Raw genomic sequence first — 27087 nt, 5'->3', positions numbered from 1 at the left:
GACTATACCTGTTTCCCCCCTCTCTCCAGCCCCTTATCCCCCTCCCTCCTTACCTGCCTCCCCCTTAGTCCCCCTCTGCCTCCATCCTCTCCACTCTCCTTCCCCAGTGTGTGAGGGTACAGATGTGAGGAAGGTAGGATGGGTACCCAGGGCAGCCCGGTGAAGAGTTATGACTACCTGTTGAAGTTCCTCTTGGTCGGGGACAGCGATGTGGGGAAAGGGGAGATACTAGACAGCCTACAGGATGGATCGGCAGAGTCTCCGTACGCGTACAGCAGTGGTGAGTCACGAGCTCAGGAGTTTTCTGATAACTACTTTGAGGAGGAAAATGTACTTACTGTGATTATGTGGTGGTCCAACCGAGCTGTCTTAGGATGAATGCACTAACTGTCAGTCGCTCTGGATAAGAGCTTCTGCTAAATGACTCACTTGAAAATGTACTGTACACACACACACACACACACACACACACACACACACACACACACACACACACACACACACACACACACACACACTAAGTCTTGGCAGCAGCTAAGGGGGATCTCTAACAAATACAAATACACAGCACGAACGCGTAAAGACACAGACACACACGGACACATAACACATGTATACACATACTACACACACACCATCAACACACACACAGACGCATGGACACATAACACATGTATACACACTACACACAAACACAGCAACACACACCATCTACATACACACACACACACACACACACACACACACCATACACACACACACACACACACCATCCACACACACACACACCATCTACACACACACACACACACACACCATCTACACACACACACACACACACACACACACCATCTACACACACACACACACACACACACACACACACACACCATCTACATACACACACACACACACACACACACACCATCTACATACACACACACACACACACACACACACCATCTACACACACACACACACACACACACACCATCTACACACACACACACACCATCTACACACACACACACCATCTACACACACACACACACACACACACCATCTACACACACACACACACACCATCTACACACACACACCATCTACACACACACACACACACACCATCTACACACACACACCACCTAAAAACAGACACATTCCAGTCCGCTGTGTGTGGTAAGTGAATAATCTTTCCGCTCCTGTAAAAACGTCTGAACAATGCAGACACATTCATACTGTCTCACTAACTAATAATGTATCAGCTACAGCAGAGGGTCCAGTCACTGTCTCACTAACTAATAATGCATCAGTTACAGCGGAAGGTCCAGTCACTGTCTCACTAACTAATAATGCATCAGCTACAGCAGAAGGTCCAGTCACTGTCTCACTAACTAATAATGTATCAGCTACAGAGGGTCCAGTCACTGTCTCACTAACTAATAATGCATCAGCTACAGCAGAAAGGTCCAGTCACTGTCTCACTAACTAATAATGCATCAGCTACAGCAGAAAGGTCCAGTCACTGTCTCACTAACTAATAATGCATCAGCTACAGCAGAAAGGTCCAGTCACTGTCTCACTAACTAATAATGCATCAGCTACAGCAGAAAGGTCCAGTCACTGTCTCACTAACTAATAATGCATCAGCTACAGCAGAAGGTCCAGTCACTGTCTCACTAACTAATAATGCATCAGCTACAGCAGAAGGTCCAGTCACTGTCTCACTAACTAATAATGCATCAGCTACAGCAGAGGGTCCAGTCACTGTCTCCCTAACTAATAATGTATCAGCTACAGCAGAAGGTCCAGTCACTGTCTCACTAACTAATAATGCATCAGCTACAGCAGAGGGTCCAGTCACTGTCTCACTAACTAATAATGTATCAGCTACAGCAGAGGGTCCAGTCACTGTCTCACTAACTAATAATGCATCAGCTACAGCAGAGGGTCCAGTCACTGTCTCACTAACTAATAATGTATCAGCTACAGCAGAAGGTCCAGTCACTGTCTCACTAACTAATAATGCATCAGCTACAGTAGAAGGGTCAGTAGCTGAAAGGTCGCTGCCCGAGTCGACAAGGTGAAAATCTCCAAGTGCCTTGAGGAAGGCACTTAACCCTAGTTTCCTCCAGGGGTAACATACTACTATGTCTGACCCTGTAAAACAACACCTATCATACTACTATGACTGACCCTGTAAAACAACACCTATCATACTACTATGACTGACCCTGTAAAACAACACCTATCATACTACTATGACTGACCCTGTAAAACAACACCTATCATACTACTATGACTGACCCTGTAAAACAACACCTATCATACTACTATGACTGACCCTGTAAAACAACACCTATCATACTACTATGACTGACCCTGTAAAACAACACCTATCATACTACTATGACTGACCCTGTAGAACAACACCTATCATACTACTATGACTGACCCTGTAGAACAACACCTATCATACTACTATGACTGACCCTGTAAAACAACACCTATCATACTACTATGACTGACCCTGTAAAACAACACCTATCATACTACTATGACTGACCCTGTAAAACAACACCTATCATACTACTATGACTGACCCTGTAAAACAACACCTATCATACTACTATGACTGACCCTGTAAAACAACACCTATCATACTACTATGACTGACCCTGTAAAACAACACCTATCATACTACTATGACTGACCCTGTAAAACAACACCTATCATACTACTATGACTGACCCTGTAAAACAACACCTATCATACTACTATGACTGACCCTGTAGAACAACACCTATCATACTACTATGACTGACCCTGTAGAACAACACCTATCATACTACTATGACTGACCCTGTAAAACAACACCTATCATACTACTATGACTGACCCTGTAAAACAACACCTATCATACTACTATGACTGACCCTGTAAAACAACACCTATCATACTACTATGACTGACCCTGTAAAACAACACCTATCATACTACTATGACTGACCCTGTAAAACAACACCTATCATACTACTATGACTGACCCTGTAGAACAACACCTATCATACTACTATGACTGACCCTGTAGAACAACACCGATCATACTACTATGACTGACCCTGTAAAACAACACCTATCATACTACTATGACTGACCCTGTAAAACAACACCTATCATACTACTATGACTGACCCTGTAAAACAACACCTATCATACTACTATGACTGACCCTGTAAAACAACACCTATCATACTACTATGACTGACCCTGTAAAACAACACCTATCATACTACTATGACTGACCCTGTAAAACAACACCTATCATACTACTATGACTGACCCTGTAAAACAACACCTATCATACTACTATGACTGACCCTGTAAAACAACACCTATCATACTACTATGACTGACCCTGTAAAACAACACCTATCATACTACTATGACTGACCCTGTAAAACAACACCTATCATACTACTATGACTGACCCTGTAAAACAACACATATCATACTACTATGACAGACCCTGTAAAACAACACCTATCACACTACTATGACTGACCCTGTAAAACAACACATATCATACTACTATGACTGACCCTGTAAAACAACACCTATCATACTACTATGACTGACCCTGTAAAACAACACCTATCATACTACTATGACTGACCCTGTAAAACAACACCTATCATACTACTATGACTGACCCTGTAAAACAACACCTATCATACTACTATGACTGACCCTGTAGAACAACACCTATCATACTACTATGACTGACCCTGTAAAACAACACCTATCATACTACTATGACTGACCCTGTAAAACAACACCTATCATACTACTATGACTGACCCTGTAGAACAACACCTATCATACTACTATGACTGACCCTGTAAAACAACACCTATCATACTACTATGACTGACCCTGTAAAACAACACCTATCATACTACTATGACTGACCCTGTAAAACAACACCTATCATACTACTATGACTGACCCTGTAGAACAACACCTATCATACTACTATGACTGACCCTGTAAAACAACACCTATCATACTACTATGACTGACCCTGTAAAACAACACCTATCATACTACTATGTCTGACCCTGTAAAACAACACCTATCATACTACTATGACTGACCCTGTAAAACAACACCTATCATACTACTATGACTGACCCTGTAAAACAACACCTATCATACTACTATGACTGACCCTGTAAAACAACACCTATCATACTACTATGACTGACCCTGTAAAACAACACCTATCATACTACTATGACTGACCCTGTAAAACAACACCTATCATACTACTATGACAGACCCTGTAAAACAACACCTATCATACTACTATCACTGACCCTGTAAAACAACACATATCATACTACTATGACTGACCCTGTAAAACAACACCTATCATACTACTATGACAGACCCTGTAAAACAACACCTATCATACTACTATGACTGACCCTGTAGAACAACACCTATCATACTACTATGACTGACCCTGTAAAACAACACCTATCATACTACTATGACTGACCCTGTAAAACAACACCTATCATACTACTATGGCTGACCCTGTAGAACAACACCTATCATACTACTATGACTGACCCTGTAAAACAACACCTATCATACTACTATGGCTGACCCTGTAGAACAACACCTATCATACTACTATGTCTGACCCTGTAAAACAACACCTATCATACTACTATGACTGACCCTGTAAAACAACACCTATCATACTACTATGACTGACCCTGTAGAACAACACCTATCATACTACTATGACTGACCCTGTAAAACAACACCTATCATACTACTATGACTGACCCTGTAAAACAACACCTATCATACTACTATGACTGACCCTGTAAAACAACACCTATCATACTACTATGTCTGACCCTGTAGAACAACACCTATCATACTACTATGACTGACCCTGTAGAACAACACCTATCATACTACTATGACTGACCCTGTAGAACAACACCTATCATACTACTATGACTGACCCTGTAAAACAACACCTATCATACTACTATGACTGACCCTGTAAAACAACACCTATCATACTACTATGACTGACCCTGTAAAACAACACCTATCATACTACTATGACTGACCCTGTAAAACAACACCTATCATACTACTATGACTGACCCTGTAAAACAACACCTATCATACTACTATGTCTGACCCTGTAGAACAACACCTATCATACTACTATGACTGACCCTGTAGAACAACACCTATCATACTACTATGACTGACCCTGTAAAACAACACCTATCATACTACTATGACTGACCCTGTAAAACAACACCTATCATACTACTATGGCTGACCCTGTAGAACAACACCTATCATACTACTATGACTGACCCTGTAAAACAACACCTATCATACTACTATGGCTGACCCTGTAGAACAACACCTATCATACTACTATGACTGACCCTGTAAAACAACACCTATCATACTACTATGTCTGACCCTGTAAAACAACACCTATCATACTACTATGACTGACCCTGTAAAACAACACCTATCATACTACTATGACTGACCCTGTAGAACAACACCTATCATACTACTATGACTGACCCTGTAAAACAACACCTATCATACTACTATGACTGACCCTGTAAAACAACACCTATCATACTACTATGACTGACCCTGTAAAACAACACCTATCATACTACTATGTCTGACCCTGTAGAACAACACCTATCATACTACTATGACTGACCCTGTAGAACAACACCTATCATACTACTATGACTGACCCTGTAGAACAACACCTATCATACTACTATGACTGACCCTGTAAAACAACACCTATCATACTACTATGACTGACCCTGTAAAACAACACCTATCATACTACTATGACTGACCCTGTAAAACAACACCTATCATACTACTATGACTGACCCTGTAAAACAACACCTATCATACTACTATGACTGACCCTGTAAAACAACACCTATCATACTACTATGTCTGACCCTGTAGAACAACACCTATCATACTACTATGACTGACCCTGTAGAACAACACCTATCATACTACTATGACTGACCCTGTAAAACAACACCTATCATACTACTATGACTGACCCTGTAAAACAACACCTATCATACTACTATGACTGACCCTGTAGAACAACACCTATCATACTACTATGACTGACCCTGTAGAACAACACCTATCATACTACTATGACTGACCCTGTAAAACAACACCTATCATACTACTATGACTGACCCTGTAAAACAACACCTATCATACTACTATGACTGACCCTGTAAAACAACACCTATCATACTACTATGACTGACCCTGTAAAACAACACCTATCATACTACTATGACTGACCCTGTAAAACAACACCTATCATACTACTATGTCTGACCCTGTAGAACAACACCTATCATACTACTATGACTGACCCTGTAGAACAACACCTATCATACTACTATGACTGACCCTGTAAAACAACACCTATCATACTACTATGACTGACCCTGTAAAACAACACCTATCATACTACTATGACTGACCCTGTAAAACAACACCTATCATACTACTATGTCTGACCCTGTAAAACAACACCTATCATACTACTATGACTGACCCTGTAGAACAACACCTATCCTGTGTATTTTTATTTGTTTTTAAATAATAACGTTTTAAGAGAAGCTTTTCAAACCAGACCTTTCCTCCCACCCCTGGTTTGAATGACTTCACAGTCCTACAACAAGCCTTGTGTTATAGAGTACACACACTACACACACACACTCCACACACACACTCCACACTCCACACACACACTACACACACACTCCACACACACACACCCAGCATGTCCCCTGAGAGTGTAGCTACACAGTCACCATGACCTTAGCCCGAGGATCACCAGATGCCTTCTATTCTGGTTTGTCAGGGTGTGTGTTGAGTCGGGAGACGCCCATTAGCTACCATCACGCCTGGAATCATAGCTTCCACACCAGTTCATCAGGGTGTGTGTTGAACTGCCTACGTTGTCCTTGTTAAGTCATTTCAAAGGTTGTGTGGTTTATTTATTTTTATTTTTATTCAATACAGTAACATTGTTACCGGGAATCCCCAGTCATTATCGTTCAGAGCTAGGGGTGTCTACAGGCTAGCTGTTGTGTGACTCTGTCGGAGTCCTGGAGGTTCTCAGTGGAGAGGGGAGGTTGTGACAGATCCGTACCCGATGGGGTGAGCTCTCCTTGGGCATGAGGAAAGAGGACAGATGTCTGTCTGGGTGTTATGGTGCTGCTGGATGTGACAGCTTACTGCTGTTGATAGTTGGGGGGCGATGGAGAGAGAGAGAAGTGGGGGGGGGGCTGCTGGTCTGTGGCTTCAAAAGAGCTGCTTCACACACTCTCAGCTCCATCAGACACATCCCCCAGAGACATGGGGGGAAAAGATAGAGGGAATAACTAATGAGAGAGAGAGAGAGAGAGAGAGAGAGAGAGAGAGAGAGATGCTCTGTCTTCAGGAACTATCTAATGTTCACATCTCTATGGGGACGAGCTCTATTCATGATACAGACTGTTCACACCTCTATGGGGACCAGCACTGTTCATGATACAGACTGTTCAGACCTCTATAGGGACCAGCACTGTTCATGATACAGACTGTTCACATCTCTATGGGGACGAGCACTGTTCATGATAGACTGTTCACATCTCTATGGGGACGAGCACTGTTCATGATACAGACTGTTCACATCTCTATGGGGACCAGCACTGTTCATGATACAGACTGTTCACACCTCTATGGGGACCAGCACTGTTCACACCCCTATGGGGACCAGCACTGTTCATGATACAGACTGTTCAGACCTCTATGGGGACCAGCACTGTTCATGATACAGACTGTTCACACCCCTATGGGGACCAGCACTGTTCATGATACAGACTGTTCACATCTCTATGGGGACCAGCACTGTTCACACCTCTATGGGGACCAGCACTGTTCACACCCCTATGGGGACCAGCACTGTTCATGATACAGACTGTTCACACCCCTATGGGGACCAGCACTGTTCATGATACAGACTGTTCACACCCCTATGGGGACCAGCACTGTTCATGATACAGACTGTTCACACCCCTATGGGGACCAGCACTGTTCATGATACAGACTGTTCAGACCTCTATGGGGACCAGCACTGTTCATGATACAGACTGTTCAGACCTCTATGGGGACCAGCACTGTTCATGATACAGACTGTTCAGACCTCTATGGGGACCAGCACTGTTCATGATACAGACTGTTCACACCTCTATGGGGACCAGCACTGTTCATGATACAGACTGTTCAGACCTCTATGGGGACCAGCACTGTTCATGATACAGACTGTTCACATCTCTATGGGGACCAGCACTGTTCACACCCCTATGGGGACCAGCACTGTTCATGATACAGACTGTTCACTCCTCTATGGGGACCAGCACTGTTCATGATACAGACTGTTCACTCCTCTATGGGGACCAGCACTGTTCATGATACAGACTGTTCACACCTCTATGGGGACCAGCACTGTTCATGATACAGACTGTTCACATCTCTATGGGGACCAGCACTGTTCATGATACAGACTGTTCACACCTCTATGGGGACCAGCACTGTTCACACCTCTATGGGGACCAGCACTGTTCACACCCCTATGGGGACCAGCACTGTTCACACCCCTATGGGGACCAGCACTGTTCATGATACAGACTGTTCAGACCTCTATGGGGACCAGCACTGTTCACACCTCTATGGGGACCAGCACTGTTCACACCTCTATGGGGACCAGCACTGTTCATGATACAGACTGTTCACTCCTCTATGGGGACCAGCACTGTTCATGATACAGACTGTTCAGACCTCTATGGGGAGCAGCACTGTTCATGATACAGACTGTTCACACCTCTATGGGGACCAGCACTGTTCATGATACAGACTGTTCACACCTCTATGGGGACCAGCACTGTTCATAATACAGACTGTTCAGACCTCTATGGGGACCAGCACTGTTCATGATACAGACTGTTCACTCCTCTATGGGGACCAGCACTGTTCATGATACAGACTGTTCAGACCTCTATGGGGACCAGCACTGTTCATGATACAGACTGTTCACACCTCTATGGGAACCAGCACTGTTCATGATACAGACTGTTCACTCCTCTATGGGGACCAGCACTGTTCATGATACAGACTGTTCACACCTCTATGGGGACCAGCACTGTTCATGATACAGACTGTTCACATCTCTATGGGGACCAGCACTGTTCATGATACAGACTGTTCACATCTCTATGGGGACCAGCACTGTTCATGATACAGACTGTTCACACCTCTATGGGGACCAGCACTGTTCATGATACAGACTGTTCACATCTCTATGGGGACCAGCACTGTTCATGATACAGACTGTTCACACCTCTATGGGGACCAGCACTGTTCACATCTCTATGGGGACCAGCACTGTTCACACCTCTATGGGGACCAGCACTGTTCACACCCCTATGGGGACCAGCACTGTTCACACCTCTATGGGGACCAGCACTGTTCACACCCCTATGGGGACCAGCACTGTTCATGATACAGACTGTTCACACCTCTATGGGGACCAGCACTGTTCATGATACAGACTGTTCAGACCTCTATGGGGACCAGCACTGTTCATGATACAGACTGTTCACATCTCTATGGGGACCAGCACTGTTCACACCCCTATGGGGACCAGCACTGTTCATGATACAGACTGTTCACTCCTCTATGGGGACCAGCACTGTTCATGATACAGACTGTTCACTCCTCTATGGGGACCAGCACTGTTCATGATACAGACTGTTCACACCTCTATGGGGACCAGCACTGTTCATGATACAGACTGTTCACACCTCTATGGGGACCAGCACTGTTCATGATACAGACTGTTCACACCTCTATGGGGACCAGCACTGTTCATGATACAGACTGTTCACACCTCTATGGGGACCAGCACTGTTCATGATACAGACTGTTCACATCTCTATGGGGACCAGCACTGTTCATGATACAGACTGTTCACACCTCTATGGGGACCAGCACTGTTCACACCCCTATGGGGACCAGCACTGTTCATGATACAGACTGTTCACACCCCTATGGGGACCAGCACTGTTCATGATACAGACTGTTCACACCCCTATGGGGACCAGCACTGTTCATGATACAGACTGTTCAGACCTCTATGGGGACCAGCACTGTTCACACCTCTATGGGGACCAGCACTGTTCATGATACAGACTGTTCACTCCTCTATGGGGACCAGCACTGTTCATGATACAGACTGTTCACTCCTCTATGGGGACCAGCACTGTTCATGATACAGACTGTTCACACCTCTATGGGGACCAGCACTGTTCATGATACAGACTGTTCACACCTCTATGGGGACCAGCACTGTTCATGATACAGACTGTTCACACCTCTATGGGGACCAGCACTGTTCATGATACAGACTGTTCACACCTCTATGGGGACCAGCACTGTTCATGATACAGACTGTTCACATCTCTATGGGGACCAGCACTGTTCACACCTCTATGGGGACCAGCACTGTTCACACCCCTATGGGGACCAGCACTGTTCATGATACAGACTGTTCACACCTCTATGGGGACCAGCACTGTTCATGATACAGACTGTTCACACCTCTATGGGGACCAGCACTGTTCATGATACAGACTGTTCACACCCCTATGGGGACCAGCACTGTTCATGATACAGACTGTTCACACCCCTATGGGGACCAGCACTGTTCATGATACAGACTGTTCACACCTCTATGGGGACCAGCACTGTTCACACCTCTATGGGGACCAGCACTGTTCACACCCCTATGGGGACCAGCACTGTTCACACCCCTATGGAGACCAGCACTGTTCACACCCCTATGGGGACCAGCACTGTTCACACCCCTATGGGGACCAGCACTGTTCACACCCCTATGGGGACCAGCACTGTTCACACCCCTATGGGGACCAGCACTGTTCACACCCCTATGGGGACCAGCACTGTTCACACCCCTATGGGGACAAGCCATGTCTATTTGAGTGACAAAAGGACAACGTGAAAACCTGAATTAAAAAGCGTCAGCTGACGTGAGCTGGCTGATCTGGACATTTCTGACAGGTTATAAATGTCTCTCTAAGGTCTGTAATGACTGACATTTTAAATTAAAAATTTTCCTTTATTTAACTGGGCAAGTCAGTTAAGAACAAATTCTTATTTTCAATGACGGCCTAGGAACAGTGGGTTAACTACCTGTTCAGGGGCAGAACGACAGATTTTCACCTTGTCAGCTCGGGGGTTTGAACTTGCAACCTTCGGTTGGGGGACCAGCACTGTTCATGATACAGACTGTTCAGACCTCTATGGGGACCAGCACTGTTCACACCTCTATGGGGACCAGCACTGTTCATGATACAGACTGTTCACATCTCTATGGGGACCAGCACTGTTCATGATACAGACTGTTCACACCTCTATGGGGACCAGCACTGTTCATGATACAGACTGTTCACATCTCTATGGGGACCAGCACTGTTCACACCTCTATGGGGACCAGCACTGTTCACACCCCTATGGGGACCAGCACTGTTCATGATACAGACTGTTCACACCCCTATGGGGACCAGCACTGTTCATGATACAGACTGTTCACACCCCTATGGGGACCAGCACTGTTCATGATACAGACTGTTCAGACCTCTATGGGGACCAGCACTGTTCACACCTCTATGGGGACCAGCACTGTTCACACCTCTATGGGGACCAGCACTGTTCACACCCCTATGGGGACCAGCACTGTTCACACCCCTATGGAGACCAGCACTGTTCACACCCCTATGGGGACCAGCACTGTTCACACCCCTATGGGGACCAGCACTGTTCACACCCCTATGGGGACCAGCACTGTTCACACCCCTATGGGGACCAGCACTGTTCACACCCCTATGGGGACCAGCACTGTTCACACCCCTATGGGGACAAGCCATGTCTATTTGAGTGACAAAAGGACAACGTGAAAACCTGAATTAAAAAGCGTCAGCTGATGTGAGCTGGCTGATCTGGACATTTCTGACAGGTTATAAATGTCTCTCTAAGGTCTGTAATGACTGACATTTTAAATAAAAATGTTTCCTTTATTTAACTGGGCAGGTCAGTTAAGAACAAATTCTTATTTTCAATGACGGCCTAGGAACAGTGGGTTAACTACCTGTTCAGGTGCAGAACGACAGATTTTCACCTTGTCAGCTCGGGGGTTTGAACTTGCAACCTTCGGATTACTAGTCCAACGCTCTAACCACTAGGCTACCCAGCCGCCCCAAAATGACAGAGGAACTGATTATTACTATTACACCTTTCAAGAGTAACTTTAAAGGTGGACTGAGTTCCTTTTAAATAAAATAATGCCAGTTCGTGAATTTTAAAATTGTATTTAACTTGGAAAGTCAACTAAGAACAAATTCTTATTTACAATGACGGCCTTCCCCCCGGCCAAACTCTAACGCAGACGACGCTGGGCCAATTGTGAATGAGCCTGGAATCGAACCAGGGTCTGTAGTGACGCCTCTAGCACTGAGATGCAGTGCCATAGACCGCCGTGAAAGCAGTAATTTGATTGGTCAGGACGAGAGCAAAGATTTCTCATCCAAGTGGAGAACTGCAACTGAAGCACAACGTGTGTCCTTTTACACACACACACACACACACAGAGAGCTATAAGGACAGGTGAACTGATAATGCTTTTTAATGTCTAATTCCTCTCCCTTCTTTCTCTCACCCTCCTCCCTACCACTTTCTCTTCTGTATTTCAACCTCCCCCTTCTCTCTCTCAACCTCCCCCTCTCAACCCGCTCTCTCTCTCTCTCTCAACCCGCTCTCTCTCTCTCTCTCAACCCGCTCTCTCTCTCTCTCTCTCTCTCTCTCTCTCTGTCTCTCTGTCTCTCTCTCTGTCTCTCTGTCTCTCTGTCTCTCTGTCTCTCTGTCTCTCTGTCTCTCTGTCTGTCTCGCTCTCTGTCTCGCTCTCTGTCTCGCTCTCTGTCTCGCTCTCTGTCTCGCTCTCTCTCTCTCTGTCTCTCTCTCTGTCTCTCTCTCTGTCTCTCTCTCTGTCTCTCTCTCTGTCTCTCTCTCTGTCTCTCTCTCTCTCTCTCCTCTCTCTCTCAACCTCCTCCCTCTCTCCTCCATCCAGGCATCGACTACAAGACCACCACTATTCTGCTGGATGGGAGGAGAGTGAAACTGGAGCTGTGGTTAGTACATCCTACATCAATCAACACGTTGTGGTTATTAGTGCAGTGTAATGTGTTGTTTTACAGGGTCAGTCATAGTAGTATGATAGGTGTTGTTGTACAGGGTCAGTCATAGTAGTATGATAGGTGTTGTTGTACAGGGTCAGTCATAGTAGTATGATAGGTGTTGTTTTACAGGGTCAGTCATAGTAGTATGATAGGTGTTGTTGTACAGGGTCATAGTAGTATGATAGGTGTTGTTGTACAGGGTCAGACATAGTAGTATGATAGGTGTTGTTTTACAGGGTCAGTCATAGTAGTATAATAGGTGTTGTTGTACAGGGTCAGACATAGTAGTATGATAGGTGTTGTTTTACAGGGTCAGACATAGTAGTATGATAGGTGTTGTTTTACAGGGTCAGTCATAGTAGTATGATAGGTGTTGTTTTACAGGGTCAGTCATAGTAGTATGATAGGTGTTGTTTTACAGGGTCAGTCATAGTAGTATGATAGGTGTTGTTTTACAGGGTCAGTCATAGTAGTATGATAGGTGTTGTTTTACAGGGTCAGTCATAGTAGTATGATAGGTGTTGTTTTACAGGGTCAGTCATAGTAGTATGATAGGTGTTGTTCTACAGGGTCAGTCATAGTAGTATGATAGGTGTTGTTCTACAGGGTCAGTCATAGTAGTTTGATAGGTGTTGTTTTACAGGGTCAGTCATAGTAGTATGATAGGTGTTGTTTTACAGGGTCAGTCATAGTAGTATGATAGGTGTTGTTGTACAGGGTCAGTCATAGTAGTATGATAGGTGTTGTTTTACAGGGTCAGTCAGTAGTATGATAGGTGTTGTTCTACAGGGTCAGTCATAGTAGTATGATAGGTGTTGTTTTACAGGGTCAGTCATAGTAGTATGATAGGTGATGTTCTACAGGGTCAGTCATAGTAGTATGATAGGTGTTGTTCTACAGGGTCAGTCATAGTAGTATGATAGGTGTTGTTTTACAGGGTCAGTCATAGTAGTATGATAGGTGTTGTTTTACAGGGTCATAGTAGTATGATAGGTGTTGTTGTACAGGGTCAGTCATAGTAGTATGATAGGTGTTGTTTTACTGGGTCAGTCATAGTAGTATGATAGGTGTTGTTGTACAGGGTCAGACATAGTAGTATGATAGGTGTTGTTGTACAGGGTCAGTCATAGTAGTATGATAGGTGTTGTTTTACAGGGTCAGTCATAGTAGTATGATAGGTGTTGTTTTACAGGGTCAGTCATAGTAGTATGATAGGTGTTGTTTTACAGGGTCAGTCATAGTAGTATGATAGGTGTTGTTTTACAGGGTCAGTCATAGTAGTATAATAGGTGTTGTTTTACAGGGTCAGTCATAGTAGTATGATAGGTGTTGTTGTATAGGGTCAGTCAGGTGTTGTTTTACAGGGTCAGTCAGAAACAGTCAGCCAGTAGAGTTGTGTGAAGCAGTCAGTCAGTAGAGTTGTGTGAAACAGTCAGCCAGTGGAGTTGTGTGAAACAGTCAGCCAGTAGAGTTGTGTGAAACAGAAACAGTCAACCAGTAGAGTTGTGTGAATTAGTCAGCCAGTAGAGTTGTGTGAAACAGAAACAGTCAGCCAGTAGAGTTGTGTGAAACAGTCAGCCAGTAGAGTTGTGTGAAGTAGTCAGCCAGTAGAGTTGTGTGAAGCAGTCAGCCAGTAGAGTTGTGTGAAGCAGTCAGCCAGTAGAGTTGTGTGAAGCAGTCAGCCAGTAGAGTTGTGTGAAGCAGTCAGCCAGTAGAGTTGTGTAAAACAGAAACAGTCAGCCAGTAGAGTTGTGTGAAACAGAAACAGTCAGCCAGTAGAGTTGTGTGAAACAGAAACAGTCAGCCAGTAGAGTTGTGTGAAACAGAAACAGTCAGCCAGTAGAGTTGTGTGAAACAGTCAGCCAGTAGAGTTGTGTGAAACAGTCAGCCAGTAGAGTTGTGTGAAACAGAAACAGTCAGTCAGTAGTGTTGTGTGAAACAGAAACAGTCAACCAGTAGAGTTGTGTGAATTAGTCAGCCAGTAGAGTTGTATGAAACAGAAACAGTCAGCCAGTAGAGTTGTGTGAAACAGTCAGCCAGTAGAGTTGTGTGAAACAGTCAGCCAGTAGAGTTGTGTGAAACAGTCAGCCAGTAGAGTTGTGTGAAACAGTCAGCCAGTAGAGTTGTGTGAAACAGTCAGCCAGTAGAGTTGTGTGAAACAGTCAGTCAGTAGAGTTGTGTGAAACAGTCAGTCAGTAGAGTTGTGTGAAACAGAAACAGTCAGCCAGTAGAGTTGTGTGAAACAGTCAGCCAGTAGAGTTGTGTGAAACAGTCAGCCAGTAGAGTTGTGTGAAACAGTCAGCCAGTAGAGTTGTGTGAAACAGTCAGCCAGTAGAGTTGTGTGAAACAGAAACGGTCAGCCAGTAGAGTTGTGTGAAACAGAAACGGTCAGCCAGTAGAGTTGTGTGAAACAGTCAGTCAGTAGAGTTGTGTGAAGCAGTAAAGTAGTGCTGGACAGGACCAACCCAACCCTGTCTGTGGTGACAGATACATCGATCTGCCCTCTGACTAACAGAGATATCAGCAGTCCATTTCAACTCAGCCCCACTCTGTACAGCTGAAGGCCTTTTGGCCTTGGGAAGCTAGGTGGCCATTTTGGAGCGTAGAAATTAGCAGTCCATTTCTCTCGGAAACTAGTTTTATACCCTTCCCCAGATATATGCCTCATCACAATTTTATATTGGAGATCTACGGACAGTTCCTTGGACATGGTGGGGGTTTCTCCTCTGACTTCGTGGTGGGGTTTCTCCTCTGACGTCGTGGTGGGGGTTTCTCCTCTGACGTCGTGGTGGGGGTTTCTCCTCTGACTTCGTGGTGGGGTTTCTCCTCTGACGTCGTGGTGGGGGTTTCTCCTCTGACTTCGTGGTATAGGTTCTCCTCTGACTTCGTGGTGGGGTTTCTCCTCTGACATCGTGGTAGAGTTGCTCTGTCAACTGTGGGACCTTAAATAGACAAGTGTGTTTCTTTCTAAATCATGTCCAAACTATTGAATTGGCCACCGGTGGACATCAAGGATGATCAAGGTGAATACACAGCTCCATCTGTAGTGACATAGCAGAGGGGTGTGAATACACAGGGGCATTTCTGTGTTTCATTTTCAGTACATTTGCTAAATATGTCTAAACAGTCAGTCTGGAGAGTTGTGTGAAGCATTGTCAGTCAGTGGGAGAGTTGTGTGAAACAGAAAGTACTCCAGATTGAATTTACGAACACACCCGAAATCTTAACATGCCTAGCTAGTCATTTGTAATGCTAACAAGCTAGCAAGAGGTTGCATAGCAACAGCATCAACTTCCGGTCGACAGGCGCAATGCTAGTACGCTCAACTGAAACAATACCGTTTGTTTACAGTATACTGAAATTAACTAATAGTATATACTCATTAAGTATGTAGTATACAGTATGTTAGTATGGGTACTCATTAAGTAGGTAGTATACAGTATGTTAGTATGGGTACTCATTAAGTAGGTAGTATACAGTATGTTAGTATGGGTACTCATTAAGTAGGTAGTATACAGTATGTTAGTATGGGTACTCATTAAGTAGGTAGTATACAGTATGTTAGTATGGGTACTCATTAAGTAGGTAGTATACAGTATGTTAGTATGGGTACTCATTAAGTAGGTAGTATACAGTATGTTAGGGTGGGTATACAGTATGTTAGTATGGGTACTCATTAAGTAGGTAGTATACAGTATGTTAGTATGGGTATACAGTATGTTAGTATGGGTACTCATTAAGTAGGTAGTATACAGTATGTTAGTATGGGTACTCATTAAGTAGGTAGTATACAGTATGTTAGTATGGGTACTCATTAAGTAGGTAGTATACAGTATGTTAGTATGGGTATACAGTATGTTAGTATGGGTACTCATTAAGTAGGTAGTATACAGTATGTTAGTATGGGTACTCATTAAGTAGGTAGTATACAGTATGTTAGTATGGGTACTCATTAAGTAGGTAGTATACAGTATGTTAGGGTGGGTATACAGTATGTTAGTATGGGTACTCATTAAGTAGGTAGTATACAGTATGTTAGGGTGGGTATACAGTATGCTAGTATGGGTACTCATTAAGTAGGTAGTATACAGTATGTTAGTATGGGTACTCATTAAGTAGGTAGTATACAGTATGTTAGGGTGGGTACTCATTAAGTATGTAGTATACAGTATGTTAGTATGGGTATACAGTATGTTAGTATGGGTACTCATTAAGTAGGTAGTATACAGTATGTTAGTATGGGTACTCATTAAGTAGGTAGTATACAGTATGTTAGGGTGGGTATACAGTATGTTAGTATGGGTACTCATTAAGTAGGTCGTATACAGTATGTTAGTATGGGTACTCATTAAGTAGGCAGTATACAGTATGTTAGGATGGGTACTCATTAAGTAGGTAGTATACCGTATGTTAGTATGGGTACTCATTAAGTAGGTAGTATACAGTATGTTAGTATGGGTACTCATTAAGTATGTAGTATACAGTATGTTAGTATGGGTATTCATTAAGTATGTAGTATACAGTATGTTAGTATGGGTACTCATTAAGTAGGTAGTATACAGTATGTTAGGATGGGTACTCATTAAGTAGGTAGTATACAGTATGTTAGGATGGGTACTCATTAAGTAGGTAGTATACAGTATGTTAGGGTGGGTATTCATTAAGTAGGTAGTATACAGTATGTTAGTATGGGTATTCATTAAGTATGTAGTATGCAGTATGTTAGGGTGGGTATACAGTATGTTAGTATGGGTACTCATTAAGTAGGTAGTATACAGTATGTTAGTATGGGTACTCATTAAGTAGGTAGTAAACAGTATGTTAGTATGGGTACTCATTAAGTAGGTAGTATACAGTATGTTAGTATGGGTACTCATTAAGTAGGTAGTATACAGTATGTTAGTATCGGTACTCATTAAGTAGGTAGTATACAGTATGTTAGTATGGGTATTCATTAAGTAGGCAGTATACAGTATGTTAGTATGGGTACTCATTAAGTAGGCAGTATACAGTATGTTAGTATGGGTACTCATTAAGTAGGTAGTATGTTAGTATGGGTACTCATTAAGTAGGTAGTATGTTAGTATGGGTACTCATTAAGTAGGTAGTATGTTAGTATGGGTATTCATTAAGTATGTAGTATACAGTATGTTAGTATGGGTACTCATTAAGTAGGTAGTATACAGTATGTTAGTATGGGTACTCATTAAGTAGGTAGTATACAGTATGTTAGTATGGGTACTCATTAAGTAGGTAGTATACAGTATGTTAGTATGGGTACTCATTAAGTAGGTATTATACAGTATGTTAGTATGGGTACTCATTAAGTAGGTAGTATACAGTATGTTAGTATGGGTATTCATTAAGTATGTAGTATACAGTATGTTAGTATGGGTACTCATTAAGTAGGTAGTATACAGTATGTTAGTATGGGTATTCATTAAGTAGGTAGTATACAGTATGTTAGTATGGGTACTCATTAAGTAGGTAGTATACAGTATGTTAGTATGGGTACTCATTAAGTAGGTAGTATACAGTATGTTAGTATGGGTACTCATTAAGTAGGTAGTATACAGTATGTTAGTATGGGTACTCATTAAGTAGGTAGTATACAGTATGTTAGTATGGGTACTCATTAAGTAGGTAGTATACAGTACGTTAGGATGGGTATTCGAACACAGCTAAGGTCTTTCCAGATGTTCAGTTTACTACCAACAGACCCCAAGGTTCTACCTGCACAATCCGATGAAGACTTTATACCTCAAAGATCAAGATCAGACAGGAAACCAAGGTATTTATGAGGTAGTGTAGTTTAGGGGCGTTGGCCTAAAGAGAAGTCTTCTTACTCTACCCCTGTTTTCTGAAGTGCATTATCTGGGCTTTATCTTGGATAATCATTCATCTCCGTTTGGTACACCGTAGATTGACACTGTGTGTGGAAACGGCACATTTTCTACGTTTTGTAGAATCAAATATAATGTTAAAAAGTTTTACCCGATGATATCATCAGAAGTTAAACCATTTTAAAAACAGTGATATTCAAACGCTATGGGATTTGTGGTGACGTGGGGAGGAAGATGATACCCTCCTGGCTAGAAACTCGTTGCAGGTTTTGAAAATCACTTTTTCTTACTTTGAATCCTATCCTGTGATGTCACAGATACATTTATTTTTAGAACCTTCTCTTTTTAACCACAGATCAAAATTGGCGGAATTTCCCTTTTAATTGTGGTTAACTCATATCTCTCTCTCTCTCAGGGACACGTCAGGACAGGGGAGGTTCTGCACCATCTTCAGGTCCTACTCCAGAGGGGCTCAGGTAGGAACACACATTCTGCTGACATGGTACACACATTCTGCTGACATGGTACACACATTCTGCTGACATGGTACACACATTCTGCTGACATGGTACACACTTTCTGCTGACATGGTACACACTTTCTGCTGACATGGTACACACATTCTGCTGACATGGTACACACATTCTGCTGACATGGTACACACATTCTGCTGACATGGTACACACATTCTGCTGACATGGTACACACATTCTGCTGACATGGTACACACATTCTGCTGACATGGTACACACTTTCTGCTGACATGGTACACACTTTCTGCTGACATGGTACACACATTCTGCTGACATGGTACACACATTCTGCTGACATGGTACACACATTCTGCTGACATGGTACACACATTCTGCTGACATGGTACACACATTCTGCTGACATGGTACACACATTCTGCTGACATGGTACACACATTCTGCTGACATGGTACACACTTTCTGCTGACATGGTACACACATTCTGCTGACATGGTACACACATTCTGCTGACATGGTACACACATTCTGCTGACATGGTACACACATTCTGCTGACATGGTACACACATTCTGCTGACATGGTACACACATTCTGCTGACATGGTACACACATTCTGCTGACATGGTACACACATTCTGCTGACATGGTACACACATTCTGCTGACATGGTACACACATTCTGCTGACATGGTACACACATTCTGCTGACATGGTACACACATTCTGCTGACATGGTACACACATTCTGCTGACATGGTACACACATTCTGCTGACATGGTACACACATTCTGCTGACATGGTACACACATTCTGCTGACATGGTACACACATTCTGCTGACATGGTACACACATTCTGCTGACATAGTACGCACATTCTGCTGACATAGTGTGTATATATACAGTTGAAGTCAGAAGTTTACATACACTCAGGTTGGAGTCATTAAAACTTGGTTTTCATCCACTCCACAAATTTCTTGTTAACAAACTATAGTTTTGGCAAGTCGGTTAGGACATCTATTTTGTGCATGACACAAGTCATTTTTCCAACAATTGTTTACAGACAGATGATTTCACTTATAATTCACTGTATCACAATTCTAGTGGGTCAGAACTTTACATACACTAAGTTGACTTTAAACAACTTGAAAAATTCCAGAAAATGATGTCATGGCTTTAGAAGCTTCTGATAGGCTAATTGACATAATTTGAGTCAATTGGAGGTCTACCTGTGGATGTATTTCAAGGCCTACCTTCAAACTCAGTGCCTCTTTGCTTGACATCATGGGAAAATCTAAAGAAATCAGCTAAGACCTCAGAAAAAGAAATTGTAGACCTCCAAGTCAGGTTCATCCTTGGGAGCAATTTCCAAACGCCTGAAGGTACCACGTTCATCTGTACAAACAATAGTACGCAAGTATAAACACCATGGGACCATGCAGTCGTCATACCGCTCAGGAAGGAGACACGTTCTGTCTCCTAGAGATTAACGTACTTTGGTGCGAAAAGTGCAAATCAATCCCCAGAATAACTGCAAAGGACCTTGTGAAGATGCTGGAGGAAATGGGTACAAAAGTATCTACATCCACAGTAAAACGAGTCCTATATCGACATAACCTGAAAGGCCGCTCAGCACGGAAGAAGCCACTGCTCCAAAACCGCCATTAAAAAAAGCCAGACTACGGTTTGTAACTGCACATGGGGGCAAAGATTGTAGTTTTTGGAGAAATGTCCTCTGGTCTGATGAAACTGTTTGGCCATAATGACCATCGTTATGCTTGGAGGAAAAAGGGGGAGGCTTGCAAGCCGAAGAACACCATCCCAACAGTGAAGCACGGGGGTGGCAGCAGCATGTTGTGGGGGTGCTTTGCTGCAGGAGGGACTGGTGCACTTCACAAAATAGTTGGCATCATGAGGTAGGAAAATTATGTGGATATATTGAAGCAACATCTCAAGACATCAGTCAGGAAGTTAAAGCTTGGTCGCAAATGGTTCTTCCAAATGGACATTGACCCCAAGCATGCTTCCAAAGTTGTGGCAAAATGGCTTAAGGACATCAAAGTCAAGGTATTTGAGTGGCCATCACAAAGCCCTGACCTCAATCCCATAGAAAATGTGTGGGCAGAACTGAAAAAGTGTGTGCGAGCAAGGAGGCCTACAAACCTGACTCAGTTACACCGAGGAGGAGGAATGGGCCAATATTCACCCAACTTATTGTGGGAAGCTTGTGGAAGGCTACCCGAAACGTTTGACCCAAGTTAAACAATTTAAAGACAATGCTACCAAATACTAATTGCGTGTATGTAAACGTCTGACCCACCGGGAATGTGATGAAAGAAATGAAAGCTGAAATAAATCCTTCTCTCTACTATTATTCTGACATTTCACATTCTTAAAATAAAGTGATGATCCTAACTGACCTAAGACAGGGCATTTTTTTACTAGGATTAAATGTCAGGAATTGTGAAAAACTGAGTTTAAATGTATTTGGCTAAGGTGTATGTAAACTTCCCGACTGTATATAGTATATATATTAGTATTATATTAGTATATATATTAGTATTATATTAGTATATATATTAGTATTATATTAGTATATATATTAGTATATATATTAGTATTATATTAGTATATATATTAGTATTATATTAGTATTATATTAGTATATATATTAGTATTATATTAGTATTATATTAGTATATATATTAGTATTATATTAGTATTATATTAGTATATATATTAGTATTATATTAGTATATATTAGTATTATATTAGTATATATATTAGTATTATATTAGTATATATATTAGTATTATATTAGTATATATATTAGTATTATATTAGTATATATATTAGTATATATATTAGTATTATATTAGTATTATATTAGTATTATATTAGTATATATATTAGTATTATATTAGTATATATATTAGTATTATATTAGTATTATATTAGTATATATATTAGTATATATATTAGTATTATATTAGTATATATATTAGTATTATATTAGTATTATATTAGTATTATTGTTTCATGTACTTCTCTTTTTGACCTGCAGTGTTGGAGCTACAGTTTCACTGTACCCTGCAATTACATCTGAGACTCTGTGCACATGACTAATAAACTCATCTAATCCAGTACACACACAATCTAATGACATAGTACACACACACAATCTAATGACACAAGTCCCCTACTGAGTGTGTTTGGCTGGTCCTGTCTGCTCCTCCTACTTCTATAAACAGGACATAAAGAACAATGCCGTGTGTGTGTGTGTGTGTGTGTTTTCTCTCCAGGGAATCCTGCTGGTGTATGACATCGCAAACCGCTGGTCGTTCGAAGGCATCGACCGCTGGATACGAGAGATTGACGAGGTATGGAGGGAGAGGAGGAGGAGAGGGGAAAGGAGAGGGGAGGGTAGAGGAGGAGAGGAGAGGGTAGAGGAGGAGAGGAGAGGAGAGGGGAGAGGGGAGGAGAGGAGAGGAGGGGAGGAGAGGAGAGGAGGGGAGGGAGAGGAGAGGGGAGAGGAGGAGGAGAGGGGAGGGTAGAGGAGGTGGAGGAGGAGGAGGAGAGGGGAGGGGAGGGAGAGGAAAGGAAAGGAGAGGAAAGGAGAGACCCTGTCCCATAGTCCTCAACACACCTCGGTGAACAGAACCGAATAGACCCAGAGTACTGCTATAGACACACCATGTCCTTCTGGGATGCAGAAGCCTAGAGGACATCCTCCCTGTGTGTGTGTTTCTCTCAGGGTGTTTGGTGAAGATATGTCTTTCCTGGTTCACCTCTAGTCTACAGTACCCTGGAACTGGACTCCTGTCATTCAGAGAGCGGGAGACAGATACGAAACGGGGGAGGGGGAGAGACGAGGGGGTGGAAAGGAGAGGGAGAGAGACAGACAGATGGGGGGGGGCAGAAAGAGGGGGGAGAGAGACGAGGGGGAGGAAAGGAGAGGGAGAGAGACAGACAGATGGGGGGGGGCAGAAAGAGGGGGGAGAGAGACGAGGGGGAGGAAAGGAGAGGGAGAGAGACAGACAGATGGGGGGGGGCAGAAAGAGGGGGGAGAGAGACGAGGGGGAGGAAAGGAGAGGGAGAGAGACAGACAGATGGGGGGGGAATAGACTAGAGAATTTGATTGGTAGAATGAAAGGTGAAGCCGCTAGAAAGACCAGGGCCCGTTTCCCATAGCGATGGAACTCAGGCTTACCAGTGTTTTAACCACGTATCTTTCCTACAACGACCCAAGATGCAACATGTGTTTCCCTAAACACCACGCAGAGGGAACGCTCGTTAAGTGTGTTGTTGCAGCGTGTCGATACTGATGGGATGGATACTGATGGGATGGATACTGATAGGATAGGATGGATACTGATAGGATGGATACTGATAGGATGGATACTGATCTGATAGGATGGATACTGATAGGATGGATACTGATAGGATGGATACTGATAGGATAGAATGGATACTGATAGGATAGAATGGATACTGATAGGATAGGATGGATACTGATAGGATAGGATGGATACTGATAGGATAGGATGGATACTGATAGGATAGGATACTGATAGGATGGATACTGATAGGATAGGATGGATACTGATAGGATGGATACTGATAGGATAGGATGGATACTGATAGGATGGATACTGATAGGATGGGATGGATACTGATAGGATAGGATACTGATAGGATGGATACTGATAGGATAGGATGGATACTGATAGGATGGATACTGATAGGATGGATACTGATAGGATGGATACTGATAGGATGGGATGGATACTGATAGGATAGGATACTGATAGGATAGGATACTGATAGGATGGATACTGATAGGATAGGATGGATACTGATAGGATGGATACTGATAGGATGGATACTGATAGGATGGATACTGATAGGATAGGATGGATACTGATAGGATGGATACTGATAGGATGGATACTGATAGGATGGATACTGATAGGATAGGATGGATACTGATAGGATGGATACTGATAGGATAGGATGGATACTGATAGGATAGGATGGATACTGATAGGATGGATACTGATAGGATGGATACTGATAGGATGGATACTGATAGGATGGATACTGATAGGATAGGATGGATACTGATAGGATGGATACTGATAGGATGGATACTGATAGGATGGGATATATATATATATATATATATATATATATATATATATATATATATAAAAGAGACAGTTCTAACAGTTTCTATAACTTACTACTGTTTTCTACTTCCTGTAAACCACTGAAATCCCCCCCCCCCCTCTCTCCCTCCCATCAGCATGCCCCGGGTGTACCTCGTATCCTGGTAGGCAACCGGCTCCACCTGGCGTTCAAGCGGCAGGTTCCTACGGAGCAGGCCCGGGCGTACGCGGAGAAGAACGGCATGACCTTCTTTGAGGTCAGCCCGCTCTGCAACTTCAACGTCATCGAGTCGTTCACAGAGCTGTCTCGCATCGTACTGATGAGGCACGGCATGGAGAAGTTCTGGAAGCCCAACAGAGGTAGGAGGGGAGGGGGAGGGGGGGGGGGGGGGGAGCTTGACACTGATAAAAAAAAAATGTACAAGGAGTACATGTGCTCCTAATTAGAAAAAAATTGTAGGAGCACAATAAAAAGTATTCAAGGTATAGATGATATAAATAGGTAGTAATTACAGAATCCAGGGTTTAGGAGCACCAGAAGGAACACAATAAGATTCAGCCTACATACAGCTGTCCTACTTTAATATTATAACATATACCATTTAGCAGGAGCTTTATCCAGTGACTTAGTCATGCGTACATACATTTTACGTTTGGACGGTCCCGAGAATTGAACCCACTATCCCGGTGTTGCAAGTGCTATGCTCTAGCGGCTAAGCTACGGAGGGCCGCGCTCTAGCGACTGAGCTACGGAGGGCCGCGCTCTAGCGGCTGAGCTACGGAGGGCCGCGCTCTAGCGGCTGAGCTACGGAGGGCCGCGCTCTAGCGACTGAGCTACGGAGGGCAGCGCTCTAGCGACTGCGCTACGGAGGACCACATTAGAAGCGCATCTAAAGAAGCTCTCCCTTGTTCCTTTCTGAACCACCAGATGTTTACTGCTGGTAAAATTACCACACGATATCCTTCATCTGTGGTTAGCAGGTTGCTAGCTAGCTAATGATCTGTGGTTAGCAGGTTGCTAGCTAGCTAATGATCTGTGGTTAGCAGGTTGCTAGCTAGCTAATGATCTGTGGTTAGGCAGGTTGCTAGCTAGCTAATGCTCTGTGGTTAACAGGTTGCTAGCTAGCTAATGATCTGTGGTTAGCAGGTTGCTAGCTAGCTAATGATCTGTGGTTACCAGGTTGCTAGCTAGCTAATGATCTGTGGTTAGCAGGTTGCTAGCTAGCTAATGATCTGTGGTTAGGCAGGTTGCTAGCTAGCTAATGATCTGTGGTTAGGCAGGTTGCTAGCTAGCTAATGATCTGTGGTTAGGCAGGTTGCTAGCTAGCTAATGATCTGTGGTTAGGCAGGTTGCTAGCTAGCTAATGATCTGTGGTCAGGCAGGTTGCTAGCTAGCTAATGATCTGTGGTTAGCAGGTTGCTAGCTAGCTAATGATCTGTGGTTAGCAGGTTGCTAGCTAGCTAATGATCTGTGGTTAGCAGGTTGCTAGCTAGCTAATGATCGGTGGTTAGCAGGTTGCTAGCTAGCTAGCTAGCTAGCTAATGATCGGTGGTTAGCAGGTTGCTAGCTAGCTAGCTAGCTAATGATCTGTGGTTACGAGGTTGCTAGCTAGCTAATGATCTGTGGTTAGCAGGTTGCTAGCTAATGATCTGTGGTTAGCAGGTTGCTAGCTAGCTAATGATCGGTGGTTAGCAGGTTGCTAGCTAGCTAGCTAGCTAATGATCTGTGGTTACGAGGTTGCTAGCTAGCTAATGATCTGTGGTTAGCAGGTTGCTAGCTAATGATCTGTGGTTAGCAGGTTGCTAGCTAGCTAATGATCTGTTGCTAGCTAGCTAATGCTGTAACAGGACAGAACAAGGTTGAAGTAACTGTCTCTCCTCCCCTCTCCCTCCAGTCTTCACTCTCCAGGACCTGTGCTGCAGAGCGATTGTCTCCTGCACGCCCGTCCACCTGATCGACAAGCTGCCGTTGCCCGTGGCGATAAAGTCCCACCTCAAGTCCTTCTCTATGGCCAATGGGATGAACGCAGTGATGATGCACGGACGTTCCTATTCGCTGGCCAACGCGGCGGGCGGGTCTAAAGGGAACAGTCTGAAGCGTTCGAAATCTATCAAACCCCCCCAGAGCCCCCCACAGAACTGCACACGCAACAACTGTAAAATCTCCTAGT

General features: G+C 43.5%; 1 protein-coding gene across 1 annotated transcript; it reads left to right on the top strand.

The window, feature by feature from the left end:
- The first annotated feature begins 126 nt into the window (after positions 1-126).
- On the top strand, positions 127-27087 carry LOC139424123 (ras-related protein Rab-40C). Its single transcript, XM_071175821.1, has 6 exons — positions 127-280; positions 13304-13364; positions 19671-19731; positions 23051-23128; positions 25054-25276; positions 26812-27087. The coding sequence occupies exons 1-6, from the start codon at positions 139-141 to the stop codon at positions 27084-27086; spliced, it is 840 nt and encodes a 279-aa protein (XP_071031922.1). The 5' UTR covers positions 127-138; the 3' UTR covers position 27087.

This window comes from Oncorhynchus clarkii, chromosome 13, assembly GCF_045791955.1.
Source record: "Oncorhynchus clarkii lewisi isolate Uvic-CL-2024 chromosome 13, UVic_Ocla_1.0, whole genome shotgun sequence".
NCBI lineage: Eukaryota > Metazoa > Chordata > Actinopteri > Salmoniformes > Salmonidae > Oncorhynchus > Oncorhynchus clarkii.
The sequence above is the reverse complement of the archived record's forward strand: the minus strand, read 5'-3'. Positions and strand labels throughout refer to the sequence as shown.